The 24,772-nt window shown below is 43.8% G+C and overlaps 1 protein-coding gene across 5 annotated transcripts in view; it reads right to left on the reverse strand.

Annotated features, from left to right (window-relative positions):
* Positions 1-60: 60 nt before the first annotated feature.
* LOC311140820 (oxidation resistance protein 1-like) overlaps positions 61-24,772 on the reverse strand; it is a 70,107-nt gene continuing 45,395 nt past the window's right edge. For 3 of the 5 annotated variants that reach the window (XM_084176062.1, XM_084176060.1, XM_084176059.1), the window contains 11 exons: positions 21,276-21,437; positions 20,457-20,641; positions 17,819-18,519; positions 14,243-14,402; positions 12,415-12,580; positions 5,499-5,579; positions 3,635-3,760; positions 2,863-3,015; positions 2,531-2,626; positions 2,173-2,246; positions 61-1,932 (listed from right to left, as the gene is read on the reverse strand). In XM_084176062.1, the coding sequence (XP_084032188.1) occupies positions 1,797-1,932; positions 2,173-2,246; positions 2,531-2,626; positions 2,863-3,015; positions 3,635-3,760; positions 5,499-5,579; positions 12,415-12,580; positions 14,243-14,402; positions 17,819-18,519; positions 20,457-20,641; positions 21,276-21,437 (2,040 nt within the window). In that variant the 3' untranslated portion in view covers positions 61-1,796. Of the gene's footprint in view, positions 1,933-2,172; positions 2,247-2,530; positions 2,627-2,862; positions 3,016-3,634; positions 3,761-5,498; positions 5,580-10,142; positions 11,558-12,414; positions 12,581-14,242; positions 14,403-17,818; positions 18,520-20,456; positions 20,642-21,275; positions 21,438-24,772 lie in introns of those variants that run through there. The other 2 variants (XM_084176061.1, XM_084176063.1) reach the window with 2 other exon arrangements.

A 24,772-nucleotide genomic window follows, 5' to 3' on the forward strand; every position in this document is an offset into this window, starting at 1 on the left:
GCAAATGCTGGAAGAAGAATGAGGGGATTGAAAGCAATACAAACCCAGACAGACATGTCCCAGGTTACAACAATTTTATTGTTATTTATTCATTTATACATCACTAATACATTGTATTCCTGTAAAATAATTAGAGGACTTATCCATGTTATTCTTTGTGACTCCACAGACACAAATACTGGTGTGGAAAACCAGAAAGGAGGAGGAAAGCTGCTGTGAAGTTTAAATGTACATATTTTCTCTTAGTCCACAGTCTGTTAACAGTCTACCTACTAACAAAGACTCACCACTCAAAATAACTTGTGAGTTAAATTCTTCTTCGACATTCAGCCTCCTCACTCCTGGACAACACCACTCTCCTTTAGTTACACTGAGCATTAGTTTAGCTTTACCCTTATTCATATTATAGCAGCAAGCTTTCTACTAACAGTTAACATGTTTATGATTCTAAACTAAAAGTACTGTACAGCTACTAGAAGTCTAAGAACCTGGTTTATAACGCTTTTAGACCGGATTAAAGTGCTAGAAGCAACCCACCAATCATATATGTATTTCTATATAGGAACAAATCTACTATTTTAACATGAATTTACAGGGTAATATACATTATATTTGTAACAGCTGAAATATCAGCACAAAAAGATCACTGTCACACAACAGCAACATATATATAATATATTTATATATAATCAAATATATATAAATAATATACAATTGTCATATGCATGTAAAACAGTTAACCACGTCTCAGACTTTTCAAATTATACCGAAAAAAAGCAATTGTGGATCAAGACATAAAAGCTTTACAAGTCCTCTCTGAGAAAGAACCACAGACAGGCGAGGAAAAGTGCCAACCTGGATTATTTGAGGTCACATGACAGTAATTTGCATATTCCACAAATCTATTGCAACACATTACTGTCTACGAACAGTACACACGACTCCTGAGGGGCGCCGGTGATAGCTGAACTCACATGTAGTACACCCACTGAACAGAACGTTATTATTACGACGATGGGTAATATTCTGATTCTAGCTATGTGCTATGAGATGGTGTGTGCTATGATGGTGAACAACAGGAGGACTACAAAACACAATACTCTATACGTAGTTTCTGCCTCAGAAGTAAACCAAATATGTAAAATACTTTTCCCCCTCATAATAGTGTCACCATCCTCGCATCCTGCTGAGAATCTGCCTTCAGGTTCAAACTTCTCCTCTGAGAACAAAGGAATGCATGTTGTTGTTTATTTTATTACTGGATCTCTTCATTAAAGGCTTGTAACACCACTTATAGTAACATCCTACAGACTGACTTCAACAAAGTTCTGAGGGGCGGGGTTCCTTGAGTGTCTCAAATTCAGATAATCTGGACTACGGCAGTTTCTCTCTCTCTCTCGCTCAATCCTAAACCTGAGCCGACATCATCTCCTGCTGAGGCCAGAGATAGCGAGCCGATTGCTCCTCCTTGGTTCTGCAACAAGGCCTCCCTACGGTCTCTAACAAACCCACACGTCCCCTGATGCCTCACAGTAAAGTCAAGCACAGGACAGTACACCTCCTCAATGACGCTGCACACAGTTGTAACAAGATACACACAAGGTAATTCACAAAGAAAAGCTCTGTTATAACTGCAGTAGTAACGTATGAACGCACAACACGCATCCTTTAGCTGGCTCCGTCCTGGGAGCCCCAGACAGTGGGTTGGAGCAGGGTGGTGATGTGCAGTTAGGTTTGAGACAACATTGCCATTGTAGGGATGTTTAGTCCTTCTCTTTTTCCCGTGGTGGGTTTTGTTATTCAAAAGCCCAGATCTCAATGTCCTGTATATAGAAATCCTCCTTCTTGGAGAGCATGGGGTTGCCGAAGGTTTTACAGGAGTGACTCCTGCCGTGGTACAGGTCTCCATCCAACCACAGGCCAAACTCACCACTGAAACACATCAAGACAAACACATCACGGCATCTTCAGAGACTCAATCCAGACAGCAAGAACATCACATAAATTGTGCGTAACATACACACGTTCTGATTCTGATCATCTTAGACTATAGGCACCATTTTACTCTTCTGAAGACACCTAGCAGTGACTGTCAATGTAGACTAAGCATAACATCTTAAAGTTGATTGCTAAATAAATCTTTAACATTGAAAAAAAATTGCAGGCACGTACCTTCCACCACCAAAAGCTAAGGAGTCCATATCTCCTTTCATGAAGAACATGTTGTCACCTGTCCATTTGTACACCTGTCAGCACAGAACAGAGCACCATCTGTGTAAATGTATCATTTCAAACCCTCATGCCATCTTACATAAGCTCCCCATTGTCAAGAGAATATGAGACATACTAATAACAATACGATGCCTCATTCATTTAATAAGGCAAACAACTGAGCTTATCACATGTTAATTGCTGAGTTCTGAGCAGGGGTGGATGAGTTTACAATGGACGTTAGGAGTAAAAGTAACTGGACCACACTGGCCAGTTCAGAATAAGGGTCACCAATCAGAGAGGTCAGAGGTCAGCCTACCTCAAACTCTGGACAGAAGGTGAAGAGGAAGGTCTCTCCCGTGCCGTAGAATCCCTCACTGATTTTGAAAGGTTCCGATGCCAATGCACCAAACACCTGCAGCAACACAACCAACCAGAACGCATCAGATCAGGAAACAGACCGTACGGGACCATGGTAATCTATTACAGCTCAAGCGCCCAATCCTAACTTTAGATGAGCGTGCTTGTCTCACACTTTCGCATAAACTATGCATCGATGTTAATGGAGGATTTTCACGCAAATTTGAATTCCGTGCACAGATCTGGACTTAGGATTCAGGCCTAATAGAGAAGTGTTGTTGTCCCACTCACCCCACCATCACTGTCCCTGATGACCAACAGCACGGGGGTGTCCTGCCCCTGCATGGCCCGGTACAGGCTCTTGATGCTCATGCCATGCTTGGTGGTGCCATAGGCCAGGGTCCAGGGGTACCCAATGGTACGGGGAGGGAGGTTCTTGGCCAGCTGGAGAAAAGAGGCAGACGCCGGGGGGGAAGAAACACATGGAAATGAAAGAGAGAAAGGCCACAGCCATCAATGGTCCATTAAAGCTGCAGTGACCTTTTCACACAGCCGGTTGTTAGAGAGTAACTGGGCTCCACACACCCAGAACCACAGTCTCAGGAGAACAGGCTTTAAGTGTAGACCACCAAAAGACCTACAATGAGAGTGCAGCAGGCTAGTCACACACATTCCTAAGGCTCCTTCCTTCGACGCATGTCCTAACAAGAATCTATTTTCCCCAACAGCTATACCTGCAAATATGCCTTTTTCCTGAAGAAACCCCACCTCACCCATGTTAAAACCCTAACAGACCTTATCTGAAAACCCCAACCATCCCACTATTGTAATTTATAGAGATTACTACGCCATCAGCCTTGTAATGATGAGGCTAAAGAACCTGCTGTCACTATGCAGATTGCTCCCCAGGGTGGGGCAGCACATCTCTGGCTGAAGGCCTGTGGTTGAAAGTCAATCATGAGGATGCTTTAGGAAGCAGATTGTTGACAATCAGTTTCAGTGCATCAATATGCCAATGGGTATGGATTAAGTCATTGTGCCCGTCAGCAGTGTGAGTTATTACCTTCTCTATCTGGTGTGCCTCCAGCAGCTCGCTAGGTTCACTGAGGTTGGGTCTGAAGGTCTCAGGCTCCAGCTCCGTCTTGATAGAGGTGGCATGCTTAGAGTTCACCTCCTCCTTGGTGGTGATCTAAAAACACACAGACAACAGTCAGACAGGCGCTCAGGAGGGGTGGGAGGGGGATCCTATGCCCTACACAGTGCACTACTTGGCCCTGGTCAAAAGTAATGCACTTTATAGTGAATAGGGTGCCATTTGGGACACAGCCAGACTCTGGGATGAACACTGTGCTAGATGTTTTCTATAGGCTAATAAACCGATACCACATAACTTACTAGGAGTGGGGGTGTGTCATTTTACTTCGAAGCAGGTGGTTTTAAAGATATGAATACACTCATATCAGCAGAGGCAGGATTATTTGCAGTGTAATATGAGCCCCAGGAAACGCAAATATACAAGATAGGCCTACTTAATATAAAAAAATGAACTCCGTTTTGAAAATCATAAATCAAGCAGCAACGGGTTTAGGGAGAACATAGACCAGACTCCTTTATGTCTATAACACATAGTAAAGGTAAGGAGCCAGCCTTGGCTTATGGGAGCATAAATGGCTCATACAAACATGTAGGCTTCTTCAACATTGCAATAACACTTGGAAATGTGCATTATATCCATATACAGTCGGCAAATCAGGAGGCTACATTGTACAACGTCTGACACTGGATATTTCTATAGTTAGCACATTTGGAATGTTGGCTGGAGAATGCAAAACATCCAGTAAATAATGAGTGGTCCAGAAGGCCTATTTGTGATTGAGCTGGACACACAGCGCTGGACTGTGAGTTCCAGCGGGGTTGTTTATCTTTCTCCATAACAGACCTGATTGTAGAGAGCCTAGCCACTGGTGGCCTGACCGTGATCACGTTACAGTCCTGTTGAATTACCTGCATTGTCCTCTGCAAACAATCCTGCACCCACTTAATGGATTGAAAGGAATCCCACTTCCACCCACCATCCCCGTCTACCTCCCTCCCTTCCCCTCTCCCTCCAATAGAAAGCAGAGGCGGATGGGGAAGCAGCAGTTCATCACTACCCAGATGTGGATGGATGAACACAGTTTGTGAGGCGTCACTCAGAAGTGGAGGAACACAAATTCCACATGTGATTGACAGAGTCGAGAAACCTCAGGAAAATCCACCTCCCTCAACAGATATAGGCTACAACGTATTGTATTATGATTCACATTATTTGTCTCTCTATGACAACCTTGGGCCTAGGCTATCTAATTAGCTATGGCTATTAATAACAGTAATGAGGCCTTCTTGAAACTAACCACAGCAGTGGTCAGTGAGGAGCTGTGAGAAGTAGATATGCAGGGCATTATGGGCCCTTCATGAAGGCATCAATTACCCTCCTCCCTTTCTCTACCAGGTATTAGTTGCTGGTTGCAGAAAACTCTTGAAATGATCCTCATAGGGGTTATTTGGACAGTTGCTACACGAGGCTGCAGCATCATAGTGCCGGCCCATCCCAAGGCCCTGGTAAAGGTAAGCCCAGGTAAGCTCAGGTCAAGGTTAGCCCAGGTAAGCCCAGGTAAAGGTTAGCCCAGGTAAGCCCAGGTCAAGGTTAGCCCAGGTAGGCCCAGGTCAGCCCAGGTAGGACAAAGTAGGCCAACTAGGTGAGAGGCAAGAGGTCAGAAACCCACTGAGGAGCTCTAACAGAGCCTGGTAGGGGCAAATCTAAAATGGCACCTTATTCCCTACATAATAGTGGCCAAACATAGTGCACTACATAAGGAATAGGGTGCCATTTGGGACGTAGTCTAGAAAAAGGGAATGGAGAGCTGGAACTTTGCTGGGTGGGGCACCTGAAGCCGCTTGCAGAGAGATTTCAGATCTTCGCTGTTTAGCGCATCGATCCGGCGGTGGTACTCAGTCAGTGACACTACCTGGGGGGGCGGAGACAGGAACAGGAAGTGTAACTCAGCTGCTGGCGATGGAGGGAAAAGGATAAGCACAGCAGAGGGAGGAGAGACACAGTACATTTGAAGGTGGAGACCTGACATCACCATCTATATTTATAGATCTACCAGTATGTGATATTCAGGTCTCCATTAAATAGACTAGTCACATGGACTCAGGCCATCTTTTACATAGCCTAGCCCACAGACAGATTTGGTTTGAAGTCTAACATTTGAACAAGAGGTGGTTGATATGAACCAAGAGAATAGAGTGTTTTGCATGGTTGTGTAATCTAAATCAACACCACTACAGGATGTTAGGACCAGCCAGAGGGAGGAGAGACAGACAAGCCATTCTGACACAGCCAGAACCAAAACTAATTAAAACCAGAGAAGCCATACAAGGACATTCTTCTGATAATCTTATTCAATTGAGAGGATCCGTTGGACCGTAGGTGATACGACAGTTTCAGCACTTGTACTTCCATGACTGATCAAAACTCATTTTCTAATGCTCGTCTCTCTGCAGCTGACATATAGTGAGCAATAAACAGAATCGTTGAGAATCGCAATACATATCCTAAGTCTCGTGATAATATGGTATGGTGATGTCCCTGGCAATTCCCAGCCCTAGTGCTGCTTTTGATCATCATTATTAATAATAATGCGCTGAAGCAAACATCTGCGCCAGACAGAGTTCATGCAAGCTAGCACACGGGAATCCCCCCTTCAAAATAGCCTATCAGCAGTTCGGGCTGAGTCTAACAATAGCTACAAGCGCTACCTCCACAATAACACCTTAAAGCCTGGCTTCTACTTCAGAAGGTAGCTAAGCCCCTTGAGGCCCAGCTCTTCAAGGGGATGTAACCATGAATCAGCACAAAGTGGGATCATATGAAATAGCATAACAAAGCCATTCAAGTGGTGCACAACTCCAGATACAGTACAGTAGGCCTACTTCATCTGTCTCTATAAGGATGGACATGAGCAGTGCTGTGGTTGGGTGGCCCTCAAGGACCAGAGCTGTGTACCCCTGCAAATATAGCCTATCCATAAATATGCTACGATACTGCATGTCTAAAACTAGAACAATTATGAAATTGTCTGAATCTACTATAGCAGTGGTTTCCAACTTTTCGTTGGAGCCCCCCCTACTTGTTTCTAAGACAAGCTGAGCGCCCCCCCCCCCTTTCCTTTTCTCTTTGGTTTGCCCTGGTTATCTTTGTGTATAATTAACTGTAGGCCTATACACACACATTGTTACCAAAATAATAATAATAATGATTCATTATCAGCGTAATAAGTGATTAACAGCACCTATATAGCTCTGTCTTAGATCTCCCTCAGACCAATGAACTGAAACCGGGCAGTTTGTTGCATACACACATGTACATCATGTGAACACTGGTTTTGACACAGCTATAATGTATGTGTTATAAAAATAACAATAAGTAACAATAACAAACAGCAAGTTCCAATCAATAACTTTTTCCTTCCTTAAAAACCTAATGGCCACCTTGGGCCTGCATACCTCTGACCAGGGATGGGATGTCAGGTGTGATGCTAGTGACAGCCAGCCTGAAGTCCTGGTGGACATCGAGCCTGTTACGGGCTTTTGTTTTTTATTGTTACAAGCACGCTGAAGGCCGTTTCAGACAGGTACAGGTACGTAGTGCTGAATGGTAGAATAACACTTGTAGCTGCGTGTTTGGCCAGTCTGGGTGCAACGGCGTATCCTTTGACAATCCAAAACTTTTTGTATCCGCTCTCGTGGAAATATTTATTTGACACAGAATCGGCTTGAAGGTCAGCAGGCTCATCTTCACAGCCGAGGTATTCCACGTCCTCGAGACTGCAAATGTAAGGGTCCATCACCCACGATTCCTTTGATAAGTATTCGTCAACATCGGCAAAACAGGATTTAATTTCCTCCCGAAGCATGTTCATGTGCCGGGTAAACTCAGTGCGTAAAGACGCAGGCACAGTGCCACCAGACTGTTTCATCAGCAGTGGAAATTGTTGTAGCTCCCCTTTTGACATTTTTCAAACTCTGTACTCCAGTTTCCGCACAAAAGCGTCAAGAGTGTCTTTGCACTGCATGACGTTTCATTCAGGACCCTGCATCCGCTTGTTTGTCTCCTTATAGAGAGTGAATGTATCCGCTAGGTTTGCCGTTTTGATCCAAAAAGCAACAGTCAGCTGTTCGCACAGTGGTCGATTGAAATCTTGCAAGAATTCCTTTATTTTTTCCTGCAGTTCCATAAAACGCACAAGCACTTGTCCACATGACAACCAGTGTACCTCTGTGTGTAACAGCAGTGTTCCACGCGCTTCATCCTCACACAGCTGGGCAAACAGTCTCTTGTTAGTAGGGCGAGCCTTAATGAAGTTTACAACAGTTGCCAGGGTGTTACTAAGGACTTCTGAAAGTTTTTTACTGGCCAATGCTTGGCGATGTAGCATGCAGTGGAAAATTGCGCACCCCGGGGCTTTTTCCTTCAAATCGGCTGTTAAATCCCTTGTTTTTGCCCATCAACGCTGCAGCCCCATCAGTGCAGCATGCAACAATATTCTCGTAGGGCAGATTGTTGGACGAGAGATATGAGTCCATAGCTATAAAAAATATCTTGGCCTGTTGTTGTTGTGGCTAGATTGGTAGACATATGTCTTGTTTCAAGTCATCACCGTCAATATATTGCACATAAACCATGAGCACGGATTGGTCTGACACTGTTGTTGCTTCATCCAACTGAATGGCAAAGGGAACATTCCTAAGCTTCTCGTGCAGCTGGTTTTGACAATCTTCAGCCATTTTATCAATTCTGTCTTTGACAGTGTTTTCAGAGAGTGGGACGGTTCTCACTTTATCCACCACCTGTAGGCCACAGCCTCTCTACAATTTTCAGGCAGGCGGGTTTGATTAGCTGCTCTCCAATATTGTCCGGCTTTTTAGCCTTGGCAATTAATAGCCAACACTCAAATGACGCCTCTGTGGCTCTGTGTAAATCACTGCCTGCTCTTTCAAATGCTTTTCTGATGTCTGTGGATCTTTTTGATAGTGCCAACTGCTTCTTCCTCTCAAAAAAATCCTGACCTTCACCAATAGTCTCCTGGTGTTTTGTTTCCTTGTGTCGTTGCATTTTGCTTGGCTTCATGCTGTCATTAGCTAGCTTCTTGCCACAAATGACACTGAGTCCTGTCCTGTCCTTCAATAAATCCGAAGTTAAGATAACTCTCAAGATATAGCCTTACTTTATTTTTTGATGATGAGTCATCAGCACTTTTACGTTTCTTTATTCATAAAATAGTGATGCTCTGACTGCAGGAAAAACTCGCTGCTAGCTGAAACTGATTGAGCGCAGGTCATTGACGTGCACACATTCTTTCGGGGAATTACCGCTTTTACGTTTCTCTGTCATTATTATTATTTTTTAGATTGGCCTTGGCATTGCAAGCATATTATTTTTAATAACATTTTAAAATGTATTAATTTGACAATTAAATTATAGTGGAACATTTTATGAATGTTTGACCTCAAAGCAAATGAGATCACCCCCCCCCCCCCCCCCCCCCCCCCCCCGTGAACTCTGGTGAGGGGGGCGCAGACCCCAGGTTGGGAACCACTGTACTATAGAATTAGGCTCTAAATGAATTGCTGCCATAAACTAGGTAAAAGCTAATTGAGTCAAGTTGGATTGAGCAAACTTGGGTCAAGCAGAAATAAGTTACCTTGAAACACCTCTTTAGTTACCTTACTACTGGTGGAGTAAATAACCTTCTCCCAAACAAGTTGTCACATTACAGTTCTCAATAATGCAAAGAAAAGGGTAAACTACAGCGTTCATAAAATATTTATTTGGAGCCTAACTTTAGCTGGCACTAAAGTGCAGTCTATTAAGAAAAGCCAAGTCAGGCCAGTTTGCTGCAGTCCCCACCTTCAGTGTTTAGGAGGAAGGTTTAAGGCTGGCCAAAGACCATCGCTGAGTGCCCGTCTGTTTGTTTTTGACAATGAGCAATGGATTTTGCAAGAGCACAAAGATCTGGGACCAGACTCCAACAAGCACGCGATTCTCTACTTCCCTTCCTCCCAAATAACAACTTACATGAAGGTCATTCTTTCCAAAACATTAGCCTATCCAACTAACGTTATGGATATAATTTCTCACCATTACAGAGAAGCAAATCACTGTCAATGCAATGGAAATTGTAGAACTGTAAGCTATATACAGTGCATTGATACAATGTTGCAAGGTAGCTACGATGTTATTAGTTACTAACGTTAGATACAAAAAAAAACTGAAGTTCGAACCTCAAAACTTTCCAAAACGAGACCCCAAAGAAATGAGTGATAAAAAGAAGGAAGTAGCGACAACAACATCAAGCGCTGTCTTTTTAGACTCATCAAATATGTCAGTGGCTATTTTGATTTCAGTCAGTCACTGGGCAAGCCATTTCTATTTAGCTAGCAAGCTAACCATCCAGCTATGTAGCTCACAGGCTAACAACAACAAAACACGCGTAGCTAAAACACGGACTGTTATAGATACATACATAAGTGTACTTAGGGGTCAGCGGCGTTTCTTCCTTCACCCTTCTAGAGAACATTTCTTTCTTTCGGGGTGAGGTTGAGCTCGACAGTCACATTCCAGATTCTTGAAGTAATTCCAATTTCCACAAATCGAGGTTGAACCAAACACCGGACAGGCTGGGAATCTAGCTAACTAAAATTGAAACATTTCATATGGGTCTTCTGATGTTTGTTTGACACTCTCAAGAGCCAATGGGAATGCAGGACATGAGCAAAGACAGCTCCTTATTTGCTCAAAGGCAGAAGGCACTTCCTACTTGCATACTTCACTAGAGCAATTTAAAGATATAATACCAGTACACTTTTTGTAATGTTTCATGAGGTACTGTAGGGAGATCAAATGCACTTCTCGACTAACGTCACTGTAACAATAAAACGCTTTGTGGATCACCTTTGAGTAGTTTGGGCACACATCAAACGTTAATCCTTGAAGTAGCTTGACTTGTCATATTTGCCATATTGCATGACATACAATACACATAAAGCATAGTAGACCTAATGATCAATGACCAAATAAAATACGAGAAAAGGCTAACAGCATTACAGTCATTACAGACAAATAATCGAAGTGTTGTTTAAAATTAATGTTTACCTCTGAAAGGGTCAATGTAAAAGTGAGGCAACTATTTACTTATTCAAATCACTCGATCATGTAGCCTCTTCAGGACCAGGCCCAAGCAAATCCCACTTTGTTTCCTACATCATTCATTTACATTAACATTTAAATCCCAGCCACAGCTTGCATATCAATTTCTGTATGCAAAGAATGTATCCTCTCTCCATTATGCCTCAAGCATGTGCAGCCATGTCCACACACTGGGCGTTTTCCCATTCCTCTACATTCACACCAGATTAATGCATTAACAGTCCTTAATTTGTTCTTTCAAAATCTTGCTTCTTAAATCCCAAAACCCTACTTCCACATTTGAGGGTAAATTAAAATCCCATAAAGCCACTATTAAGGATAGAGCAGAGAATGAGAGAACTGAACACAACTATGTATATTAAGGTCACAAGAATGCCCAGATATTTGAAAGAATTCACTATGTGCCTTCCCAGCCTTAAACAAACCAGCTTTTCATCCATCTGTCTACAACTGCGGAACACCACAGTCAGTCTGTCAGTCAGTCCAGTCATCCAGCAAAACTACAGTTTGTGATGACCGACGACAACATAGATATTGATGCATGCAATATACACTGCATTAATAACGTGGACAACTGACTTGTAACAAAATGATTGCACGATCATGCAAAACATTGTGGTTGTTGTAATCTGAGTGAAAATTGCGCATTTCCGACCAAAGGAAATATTATTCACACAAATTACACAATAACCATAACTGTAACACATCAAGCAAACACTTGGACAGATTTATCAAAACATTGTAATCATAAATGACAGTGCAATAATTTGAACACACAAATAACCTTAAGAAGCACAGAACAATAATGACGGCTGAATAACAATGCAAATGCATTCCGTTTAACACTACACACAGTCATATCACTACAAAATAAATCACTTGACTGAATGGAAGAATATAACAAATAGAACGCATATGGACTACAACACAGGCTGGATGAGTAAGTAAATATACATTGAGTGTGCAAAACATTAGGAACACCTGGTCTTTCCATGACATAGACTGACCGGGTGAATCCAGGTGAAAGTTATGATCCCTTACTGATGTCACTTCAATCAGTGTAGACGAATGGGAGGAGACAGGTTAAAGAAGGATTTTTAAGCCATGAGACAATTGAGACATGGATTGTACATGTGTGCCATTCAGAGGGTGAACGCGCAAGACAAAAGATTTAAGCGCCTTTGAACAGGGTATGGTAGTAGGTGTCAGGCGCACCAGTTTGTGTGTGTCAAGAACTGCAACGTTGCTGGGTTTTTCATGCTGAACAGTTTCCCGTGTGTATCAAGAATGGTCCACCACCCAAAGGACATCTAGCCAATTTGACACAACTGTGGGAAGCATTAGAGTCAACATGGGCCAGCATCCCTGTGCAACGCTTTCAACACCTTGTAAAGTCCATGCCCTGACGAATTGAAGCTGTTCTGAGGGCAAAAGGGGGTGCAACTCATTATTAGGAAGGTGTTCCTAATGTTTTGTACACTCAGTGTAATGTAACTACTACACATACTACTGTACAGCACCATCCAGCCATGTAAGAAACAACACAGTGTAGAATGTAGTGTTGAACACCTCAGTTCTCCAGTCCTTACCTCCCACTCTTTGTTGTTGATATCCGTGAGGGGTTCGTCTTCCCCTGTCTCGGACCCTGAAGGCTTCTTGACCACCGTGAACCCTGGCTCGTGCCCGATGCCCTTCACCCCCTCCCCATACATGTCTGGACTCCACTGGACGAAGAACACATACAGGTGCTCGGACCTGGGGAGGGGAGCGAGGTAGAAACACAGAGAGTCTACACACAGAATTACAGAAATGATGGTAACACTTTACTTGAAGAGAACAGTACCTACATAAGGACTTCATAACACATTCATAACCCATACATACCGTATTCATAATCGGTACGTCAAAATTCCATGAATGTTTATGTCAATTTATGTCAACAACCATCTTGCGGTTTTATTGGTTATGAATACTGTTATGAATATATTTCAGACAACTTTTAGCCATATTCTGATAGCCTACCGACATCCTAACCCTCGCAACACTTTAATTTCACATGTAAAGTGGACACTTTAGTCTCAAAATGGCCGTCTCTAAATGGCATGAGGCTGTTATGCCACTGCTGTCTTGTGTCTGTATGTATCAGGCTGTATATGGTATTTTTCCCCACTGCCTGGAACTCTCCCACCATTGTCAGGATACTTTACACACATCTTCTGGGTCGCCACTCAACTAGGTCAGTCAGCAGACATAGTCAGTCTGCCAGTGTGTACGTGAGTAATGTATGTGTGTGTTTACATATGTGTGTGTGTGTGTGTGTGTGTGTGCGTGCGTGCGTGTATGTGTAAGTGTGCGCGTCTGTGCACAGGTGTGTGTGTGTAAATTCACTGTGCTGTCCATGGGAACAGAGCCAGCAGTGGAACGGGGCATCATTACAGGAGCCATTCTGAGATAAACACATTCCAACTACCCCACAATGGCATGGTGATGGTGGTGTGACTGTGTCTGTGACCAGAGACAAGACACACGCCTGTCTGCCTGCTTCAAATGAGATTAACATGTGCGACTGAGAGGAGTGTGTTGTGTGCTGTGCTGTGCTGTGCTGGTCAACACAAGCCTACTGGCTACTGGGACTGAAAACTGCTGAAGGGCAGAGTTTCCAAAGTCAAAGAATGGCTGGTCAAACATCTGATCAGATTCATACATTTCTGTCCTCTCTCTGTCCAGGACTGGAGACAAAGGCAGCACTGTGCTTGGACCCAACACTGATAATGAGGTTGTGGCAAATTCATTGCAACAAAGTGACTTTTCAGCATTAACTAATCGAATTAAACTGTTGAAGCAATTTGGAATCATTCACTAGAAAAACATATTTTACAGCTTTTGATGAAGATACATATTTCCTTGTATTGGGTGTTCTTTTAAAGGCCTAAATGATACACTCATTATGAATACTGCTGACATTGCTGGGCAACATCCCAGAGGAGTCGAAATTGACAGATCTCACTACGATTAATAAACATTTACATAAAACGGCAAAAAAAGTTCATTTGTGCTATTGTGGACAGAAATGTCATCCAAAGCACACTGAAATACTGCACAAAATCTATATAACTGGACTGCTTTTCACAACCTGGTCCACTTTTCACACAGGGAAAGAAGTGGTTAGTTGAGTTCCCTCTGTGAAAAATAATTTATGTATGTATGTGTGTGTGTGTGTGAGAGTGTGTGTCTGCAGAGTGGGTGAATAAATAAATCATCTAGCTGTCTGGTCTGGTGGCAGCATAGTGAGATGGGCTTGGCAGACATTGGGGCTGCACTACAGTGATTCTGCAAACCTTGGCGCTGCAGTGTGGTGCACACACACACACACACACACACACACACACACACACACACACACACACACACACTCACCTCTCCTGCGGCACAGCGAACCAGTACTCGTGTTTCCTGTCCCTCTGGGCGTACTGCTGCATGGAGGCGCTGGCGTTGGACACAAATGTCTTCTTCATGGGCTGGCCCACCCGCAGACACAGGAACTTGTGGGACCGGTGCCTCCGCCGCTCTGTGGACACTGTAGGGCCACACGACAAACAGGAAATAATCACATGATGATTCATTATTATCTTATCCATCTTAACAGTTACAGGGCCAAAGCTGATACCAATCTGATTTCAATCTTTCAGAATATGTTTCACTTTAGTGATTGACCATATGTACAGTGAGGGAAAAAAGTATTTGATCCCCTGCTGATTTTGTACGTTTGCCCACTGACAAAGAAATTATCAGTCTATAATTTTAATGGTATGTTTATTTGAACAGTGAGAGACAGAATAACAAAACAAAAATCCAGAAAAACGCATGTCAAAAATGTTATAAATTGATTTGCATTTTAATGAGGGAAATAAGTATTTGACCCCCTCTCAATCAGAAAGATTTCTGTCTCCCAGGTGTCTTTTATACAGGTAACGAGCTGAGATTAGGAGCACACTCTTACCTGTATAAAAGACACCTGTCCACAGAAGCGATCAATCAATCAGATTCCAAACTCTCCACCATGGCCAAGACCAAAGAGCTCTCCAAGGATGTCAGGGACAAGATTGTAGACCTACACAAGGCTGGAATGGGCTACAAGACCATCGCCAAGCAGCTTGGTGAGAAGGTGACAACAGTTGGTGCGATTATTCGCAAATGGAAGAAACACAAAATAACTGTCAATCTCCCTCGGCCTGGGGCTCCATGCAAGATCTCACCTCGTGGAGTTGCAATGATCATGAGAACGGTGAGGAATCAGCCCAGAACTACATGGGAGGATCTTGTCAATGATCTCAAGGCAGCTGGGACCATAGTCACCAAGAAAACAATTGGTAACACACTACGCCGTGAAGGACTGAAATCCTGCAGCGCCCGCAAGGTCCCCCTGCTCAAGAAAGCACATATACAGGCCCGTCTGAAGTTTGCCAATGAACATCTGAATGATTCAGAGGAGAACTGGGTGAAAGTGTTGTGGTCAGATGAGACCAAAATCGAACTCTTTGGCATCAACTCAACTCGCCGTGTTCGGAGGAGGAGGAATGCTGCCTATGACCCCAAGAACACCATCCCCACCGTCAAACATGGAGGTGGAAACATTATGCTTTGGGGGTGTTTTTCTGCTAAGGGGACAGGACAACTACAACGCATCAAAGGGACGATGGACGGGGCCATGTACCATCAAATCTTGGGTGAAAACCTCCTTCCCTCAGCAAGGGCATTGAAAATGGGTCGTGGATGGGTATTCCAGCATGACAATGACCCAAAACACACGGCCAAGGCAACAAAGGAGTGGCTCAAGAAGAAGCACATTAAGGTCCTGGAGTGGCCTAGCCAGTCTCCAGACCTTAATCCCATAAAAAATCTGTGGAGGGAGCTGAAGGTTCGAGTTGCCAAACGTCAGCCTCGAAACCTTAATGACTTGGAGAAGATCTGCAAAGAGGAGTGGGACAAAATCCCTCCTGAGATGTTTGCAAACCTGGTGGCCAACTACAAGAAACGTCTGACCTCTGTGATTGCCAACAAGAGTTTTTCCACCAAGTACTAAATCATGTTTTGGAGAGGGGTCAAATACTTATTTCCCTCATTAAAATGCAAATCAATTTATAACATTTTTTACATGCGTTTTTCTTGATTTTTTTGTTGTTATTCTGTCTCTCACTGTTCAAATAAACCTACCATTAAAATTATAGACTGATCATGTCTTTGTCAGTGGGCAAACGTACAAAATCAGCAGGGGATCAAATACTTTTTTCCCTCACTGTAGGCCTACACCTGGTTTAAAACATATACTCTTATTATCTAGTAGTCCCTCACCACCACCAATACAGAACTGGACCTAATCCATCTGTAAATAAGAAAACATTTCAGATCTATTTGACAACAGGGTCTTTATGTGACCTAGATCTCCTCCCCTGTTTACCAGGTATCTCAACAGACAGTCATTTTGTGCCAGAATAATAGGATGATGACCCAAATAAACATAGCTCATAACAGATCATGACACCAAAACATATGCCTGCTTTTATTAACGACCATTAAAAAGGTCAAATCAGTAGGAGTTCTACAAAGAAAAGAGACACTTTGTGACAACACAGACTGGGACCCATAGTCACAAACAGAGGCAGAGAAATGGTTCATCTACTTCAAAACAAGCTGAAATACACACACAATTACTGCGTTTTCAAATAGAATTTCTCCCACTGAGCTATGTTTTATAGCTCAGTGGGAGAAATTCTATTTGAAAAAACAGTAATTGTGTGTGTAATTCAGCTTGTTTTGAAGTGGGGCCTTGGCTAGCGTCTGCCATGGTAATGTGGTGTGGAGTAAAGCAGAACCCTGCTGTGATCCCAGAGAATTAGAGCAGACATTCTAGGAACTCTCTGTGGGGTGAGAATTAGAGTAATATAAATTATGGGAACACAACCAGACCTGGGTTCAACCAGTATTCGTTTTCTTTCAAAAATACTTTGAGAGTTTGATTGAGCCTGCCTGGAGTGCCAGATGGTTGGGATTTGCATTTTTGGGACTATTCCATTGGTTCCAATGCGCCAGGCAAACGATCAGATGCAGCAAAAGTGTTTGAAAGAAAACAAATACGATTAGAACCCAGGTCTGAACACAACTAAGTGAGGCACTAGAGCTCACATAGAACGGTAGAACAGTGGAAGAATAACATACTGTACATACACAGCACCTATAGCAGGCATGACACAGAACACAGTAGTAGTTTGAGCCTGCACACTACCATGGTAACGTTAGTCTATGTTCTAGGGTAAGAAATATGCTATGTTTACTGAATAAGACATCAAACCAAAAAGAGAAGGCAGCTATAAAATGTAAATAGTTAAGTCACTTTAAATGCTGCACGTGTCTCTGAGGGTTTTTAATGCAGGCGATCTAAACGATATTGTGTTTCCCCTCAGTTACGTGTGGGTATTTGTGTTGTCTCTTTGTGTTTGATTTTTGGAGTTGAGTGCATGTGGCAGCAGACCGGCTAACAGCAGAGCTAGATCAAAGCGGTGTATAATGGCTCTGCTCATTCCTCTAGGTGATAACAGCACACCACACAGTTCCCTCTCCCTTTCTTATTCCAATTACAACTGGGGAGGCACAAATCTGTGACAAGGAGGTTATCAGGAGCACCCAGCAGCCGAGGTGTACGGAAGCAGCCAGAGCCAACTTTACTGTGATAGCACTGGGAGCTTCATTAGAATAAACATGAACATTATGATGATAGTTGCAGAGACGGCAAATGGCAACGGCATACCTGGCAGTGAGGATTTGTAATAATCTGCAATAACTGTCTATAGATTTGCCTTCATGTTGAGAACTCAAGTAGGGTCGAAATGGAAGCTGAACCTATTTTTTTCACACCTGAAAAACAATGGAAGTGCATAGTCTAAGGCTATGTATTTCATATTTTCATTATACAACAAAGACACGTTGTCTCACTACCTTCTGCAGAGTCCTGTCCCTCCTCATTTTGTGTTACATTCTCCATTTGCTCTGTGGCTTGTTGCATAGTGTGACTCTTCCACATCTTCCTCAGTTCCTCCACGTCCGTCTCGGAGTCCCGGGACCCCTCTCTGCTCAGCTTGGGCCTGTCTCCCGGACCCCCCTCCTGGCCAGAGGGCTCCCCAGGCCCGGTGGTAGAGCTCTGGGAGGCAGGACGTGAGGAGGGTCCCTGGCCTGGTCCCTGGCTGGTGGTGGGTGTGCTTGGTGCTGCCTTCTCCACATCCACACTGTGCTGCTTGGAGCCCATGGGAGACTGGCTCTGGGCCGTGTGGCTGTCTGGATTGTCCTCTGCTGTGGTGGGTTGTTTCTCCTGGCCCTCCGTTGGTGGCTGGCTGACTGACCTGCGGGCGCTGCTTGGGGCACATAGGGGGATGGTGGCCTCCACCTGGGTGACAGTTTGGATGGACTCTGTGGAGGCTGTGGCTGAGGAGGACTTGTCCAGCTGGAGGTCTTCGGAGGATGCGGCCTCCTCCCGGATGGGGGACAGCTCTGACTCGATGAAGACGTCCTCGGAGAAGGAGCCCTCTGTGCTGCGGGGGGCCGCGCTACCGCTGTTGTTGCCCGGGACTCTCAGACGCTGCTCCGGGTCCGGCTGAGAGGAGATGGAGGGCCCGCGCTCTGATGTCAAAGGCTCCAGGTGTCTGGATAGGGAAGAAAATAGTAAAGAAGAAAATATAAGTTAGAGAGGTCTGAATTTGAATGCAGCAGAATGGCACAGTTTTCTTTTGTTTATTACAGTATAGTGTGAAGAGACCAGGTGAAACAAGTAATCCTCTCAATATATAATCTATGAATGAGATCTGTAAGTGAACTGCTCTGCATAATAATATGAAGAGGTTTTGTACAGTAAATTAACAGGGACAGTGTAACAAAAACACTGTGCAGCCAGCCAGCCAACTAATAGGATTCCTCTACATATTGTAACAGCACACTAGACAGCACACTAGGTTCTCCAAAAACCTGTTGTGGGACTAAAATAGTTTGCTCCTAGCTCCAGCTGTGTGTATGATAACAAAACACTGGTTGGCACACAGGCAGGCCTTTGTTATTGTGTGCTCTTTAAGACAGAGTCTGCTTGCATCACATTTGAGAAAACAGCTGTCCTCATACACAGAGACAATGGCTGCGTTTCAAACTCAAAGTAGACAGCTCTCGGCCCTAAACCCTCAGCCCTTGAATGGCGTTTTACATCGTCACATCCGAGTGTACCTTAAATGTCCCTTGCCCAAGCGAGGGAGAGTGATGATCGGAGAGGCAACGTTCTTGGTGGAAATCTTGAGCTTAAAAACAACCAACCTAAAGCTATTAATGTACCTAGTATGCTAACGTATCTAGCTAGCACTCCTGTCAGGTAGCTAGCTACAGTTACCCATAGCTGGCTAGCTAGTTTTATAGTCTTTCTGAAATGCTGAAAATTCAGCCTTGTTGATTACATTTGACACTTCGGCCACCAGAGTTTGACATGTGACTACAGTTTGCATTGAATTGTGGGTCATATCAACCCCGCAAGTGACCAAAGTTGTTCACTCGCTCCCTCGAGCTAAATCGAGGGCCGGGGGGCAACGTTAGTGAATTGGACCTCCACTTAAGATGGCAATCAAACTGCATCTGGTATCGATGGGGATTCCCCAGAGGGAAAGTGGCTAGCGCAAGGGATGAGGGGGTAAAAATAACATGCTTGGACTGCAGCCAATAACCATTAGACATCACAATAGATGCTCCATGAGATCTGAACACTTAACACAGTCCAAATCCCCCACTGAACACATACAGGAATGGGCTATGCATAGCTCTATAGTTACAATAATAATAATATATGCCTCTTAGCAGACACTTTCATCCAACTTACAGTTCAGTAAGTGCATACATAATTAGCATGTGTACGTGATCTCAGCGGGACGTGAACCTACGACCTTGGCATCGCTAGCGTCACGCTCTTAAAAACTGAGCCGCAGAAGACCACAGCTACAAATAGCTAACACTATATTGGTAAGATTTCATCATAGTATTAATATAACACAATTATCTTGATCTGAGCAAACAATCCATGTTAAATTGCTAATAAAAACATAGACGGTAGGAGATCTGTATGTGGGTGGCATGCCATGGAGATAAACTAAGCTGGCTGCTGAAGTGGATATATTATTACATCAAGCAAATGGGTGAGCAATCCAGACGTAGGTGGGTGAATGCATAGTTCATTAACCTTGCTATAATTGCCATTTCCTTTTTATTGTTGGCATGGAGGAATATAATTAATCTGTTGGTTGGTTGCTGATGTAATCAGTGTGCGCCTGCAGTGCCGGGCTGATGAAGTGATTACGGAGGGGCTGTGATGCTGAGTGTGACCAGGGAGGGAGTGGTAGAAAAAAAGTGGGTAAAAGAGTGATGTGTAACGTAAACGCAAATGCAAACAATGTTCATTTCGTGTAATAGGTGCGTAAACGCTACTCCTCTCCACTACATCCCTGGTAGTGTGATTCAGTAGGCACAAAACGGACGGTTGCTGATGTAATCAGTGTGCGCTAATGAACACGACCCCTGTGTGTGACTGTCAGACAGACGACAGGGCTCTTACGCGGGCACGGCCTCTCTGATCTTGCTGTCAGTGATCTCCTTGTAGATGGCTGCAGACATGACCTCCTCCAGGGGACACATGTAGCCGTACTCCTCACAGCCATGCTCCTGCACCAGAGGGTCCATCCTGTGGGGGTCAAACATGATGTTGTTGGGCGTCACCAGCAACACCCCGCTCACCGCACCCTGGAGGGGGGATGGAGAGAGGGAGGGGGGAGGGAGAGAGCGAGAGAGAAAGAAAGAAAGAAAGAAAGAAAGAAAGAAAGAAAGAAAGAAAGAAAGAAAGAAAGAAAGAAAGAAAGAAAGAAAGAAAGAAAGAAAGAAAGAAAGAAAGAAAGAAAGAAAGAAAGAAAGAAAGAAAGAAAGAAAGAGAGACAGAGAGGGTTAGACAGAGTAAGATAGCTAGACATTGAGCATGAAAAAGCTTGCAGTGAACGAAATGTGTCAGCCATTTAGTGGAAGAGATGTATTACCTTGCCAGCATAAATAAACAAAATGGCTGTACTGTACTGTAAGTATCCAAATGCAACTGAAGGATATTGACTATGAACAGGAAGCTCCAATACTGACCTCCATGTGGGGGGAAAAGCTGCAAAGCTTTGATTTAGACTGAATGGATCAATATTGGTTTCATTTTGTTCAATAGCATGGATCTGAGCTGCTAGAGGTGGATGTTGGCTGGCAGAGGGCCAGCATTACTGAACATCCTCTGAACTTCTCCACGCGCTTACCTTATAATACTGTACTTATATTATATATAGAATATACTATATATACACTGTATAGTACTGTAATATATATGAATATACATTATATATACCTTGCCGTCTGTGATGTACTTGCAATTGATTTTGAGGAACTTCTCTGTCAGGGCCTCTTCCTCCTCGGAGGTGGACGACACCACACGGGCCTTGCGGAGTGCTGAGAACACCGGAGCATGATGATGATGGTAAGCCTCTGGCCTGGGAGCGCCATCGGATTCCTGCAGGGAGGGGTGGCCATTTTGAATAACAGGAGAGGAGGGAGAAGTAAAGGGTGGAGAAGAATGAACACATTTAGCGTTTAGTGATATGTTTACAAAACAGTTAGTTATGGTTTTAGATTATCCTCCAAGTCATATAGAATAGTATCAACAGCAGCCATATCAATTCAACAACACTCAACGCTCAAACGATTGAATGTAATCAATATAAGCAATCTTAGATTTCAGTAACAAACTTCTTGCACACATCACATACCATAGAAATAGAATGAATAAAAAGGACATCTCCATTCAAGTCAATGATTGCATAATGGGTGGACTGGCAGCCATTTTGAGTGTACCCATGGCAGGAAGTAAAAGCAGGAAGTATACCCTTCAATCTGTGCTGTGATTTGTTGAGTCAACTCAACTGACATTACAAAAATACATTCCATTGCAGCTAGCATAATTTGAATGAACATTCTACATTACCTTGGCAATCTAGCATCAGTTTATAGAAAATTCCAAAATACCATGGAGATTATTGCTTCACAATACCTGGCAGTCATTGTGAATGTATGTACCCATGAGTTTACCAGTCAAATTTCCAGGGTTAGAGCTTCCAAGCCGTTCTATTCATTATATGTCTATGTCATATACTCAAGCGACATGTTACATTGATTTGACCTGATTATATACCAAGTGATAATAATGAAGGAGGAGTTGGCAAAATCAGATCTAAGTTTATATGTCTCCCTACATCAAACCAATCAGCCAGAGTATCTAAATATACATTAGAGTATAGCTAGTCTACATGTAGCAAAGTTTTCTGCACTGCTAGCCAATCAGGTCAACAAACAGACAGAGACAGAGAAAGACATGTACACTACATGACCAAAAGTATGTGGACACCTGCTCGTCGAACATCTCATTCCAAAATCATGGGCATTAATATGGAGTTGGTCCCCCCGTTGCTGCTATAACAGCATCCACTCTTCTGGGAAGGCGTTCCACTAGATGTTGGAACATTGCTACGGGGACTTTCTTCCATTCAGCCACAAGAGCATTAGTGAGGTTGGGCAGTGATGTTGGGCGATTAGGCCTGGCTCGCAGTCAGTGTTCCAATTCATCCCAAAGGTGTTTGATGGGGTTGAGGTCAGGGCTCTGTGCAGGCCAGTCAAGTTCTTCCACACCGATCTCGACAAACCATTTCTGTATGGACCTCGCTTTGTGCACGGGGGCATTGTCATGGTGAAACAGGAAAGGGCCTTCCCCAAACTGTTGCCACAAAGTTGGAAGCACATAATCGTGTAGAATGTCATTGTATGCTGTAGCGTTAAGAGTTCCCTTCACTGGAACTAAGGGGCCTAGCCCGAACCATGAAAAACAGCCCCAGACCATTATTTCTCCTCCACCAAACTTTACAGTTGGCACTATGCATTGGGGCAGGTAGCGTTCTCCTGGCATCCGCCAAACCTAGATTTGTCCGTCGGACTGCCAGATGGTGAAGCGTGATTCATCACTCCAGAGAACGCGTTTCCACTGCTCCAGAGTCCTATGGCAGCGAGCTTTTCACCACTCCAGCCGACGCTTGGCATTGCGCATGGTGATCGAAGGCTTGCATGCGGCTGCTCGGCCATGGAAACCCATTTCATGAAGCTCCCGACAAACAGTTTGTGTGCTGACGTTGCTTCCAGAGGCAGTTTGGAACTCGGTAGTGAGTGTTGCAACCGAGGACAGAAGATTTTTACGCACTACGAGCTTCAGCACTCCCGTTCTGTGACCTTGTGTGGCCTACCACTTTGCGGCTGAGCCGTTGTTGCTCCTAGACGTTTCCACTTCACAATAACAGCACTTATAGTTGACCGGGGCAGCTATAGCAGGGCAGAAATTTGACAAACTGACTTGTTGGAAAGGTGGCATCCTATGACGGTGCCATGTTGAAAGTCACTGAACTCTTCAGTAAGTCCATTCTACTGCCAATGTTTGTCTATGGAGATTGCATGGCGGTGTGCTCGATTTTATACACCTGTTAGCAACGGGTGTGGCTGAAATAGCCAAATCCACTAATTTGAAGGGGTGTCCACATACTTTTGTATAAATAATATGCCATTTAGCAGACACTTTTATCCAAAGCGACTTACAGTCATGCGTGCATACATTTTTGTGTATGGGTGGTCCCGGGGATCGAACCCACTACCTTGGCGTTACAAGCGCCGTGCTCTACCAGCTGAGCTACAGAGGACCACATCAAACCAATCAGCCAGAGTTTCTAAATATACAGTAGAGTATAGCTAGTCTACATGTACCAATGTTTTCTGCACTGCTAGCCAATCAGGTCAACAAACAGACAGAGACAGAGAAAGACGTATGTCTAATCAGATACATTAGTAAATGAATGCACTTCCTGTAGTCTGAAGTTCATAATGACAATTAGCTAGATAAATATATCTATATGAGGCTGAAGCATTCATCTTTATGGTGGTTCACTAGTTGATGCTTGATTAGTATGATAGAAACAGGATGAGAAGTGCACATGAAGACTATATAAATACAGCTCTGGTATTCCTCTATCTACATACATCATACACTTCGTCATGCAATTGTGTGTAGATCAGTAGACTGACCATTCTTGCTGTACTGGAATGTTAACTGAACTCTAGCACTGCCAATGTAACGCACACAGAGAAATGAACACTCACTCAGTCTCATGGAACATGAAACTGAGATATCAGGCAGACAGTACCCAACTACAGATACGTGTGTGTGTGTGTGTGTGTGTGTGTGTGTGTGTGTGTGTGTGTGTCTGTGTCTGTCAGCAGTCTGTCTGTGTTATTGGTCATATGAGCTTCATGTAACCCAGTAATGGACTCAGGGTAAACCCATGCTCCTGACCCAACCCAATCCCTGACCATATGGGCCACGATGACAGCAAAGACCCTGTTTAACCCTGTTCACTCAACAAACAGACATTATTACTGCTCTTATCACAAGCAGAGATTTAAGCTTTAAGATGTGTTATTATGTACAGATACAGTAGTATCTGCTGCATCTCATGAGGAGGACTCAGGCCTGTGATGGTCATGGAAAATTGGAATGATGGTAATTGGCCAGCCAAATGACCGCGGTCTCCGTAATAACCGTTCGAATAGCAAAAAATATAATATTTGTTTTGCTTTTTAGACACACCTTTTCTCCTTTCTTCCACTCCTGACTGCATGTACTGCCATAGAAATAGAATGACTAGAACAGGCTTCCCCAGTCAAGTCAATGATGGCATAATAGGTGAACTGGCGGGCTTTGCGAGTGTACCCATAGGAGCAAAACAGGAAGTAAAAGCAGGAAGTGTACCCATC

The sequence above is a fragment of the Coregonus lavaretus genome, assembly GCF_964263955.1.
Source record: "Coregonus lavaretus genome assembly, chromosome: 13".
In the NCBI taxonomy this organism is placed as follows: Eukaryota; Metazoa; Chordata; class Actinopteri; order Salmoniformes; family Salmonidae; genus Coregonus; species Coregonus lavaretus.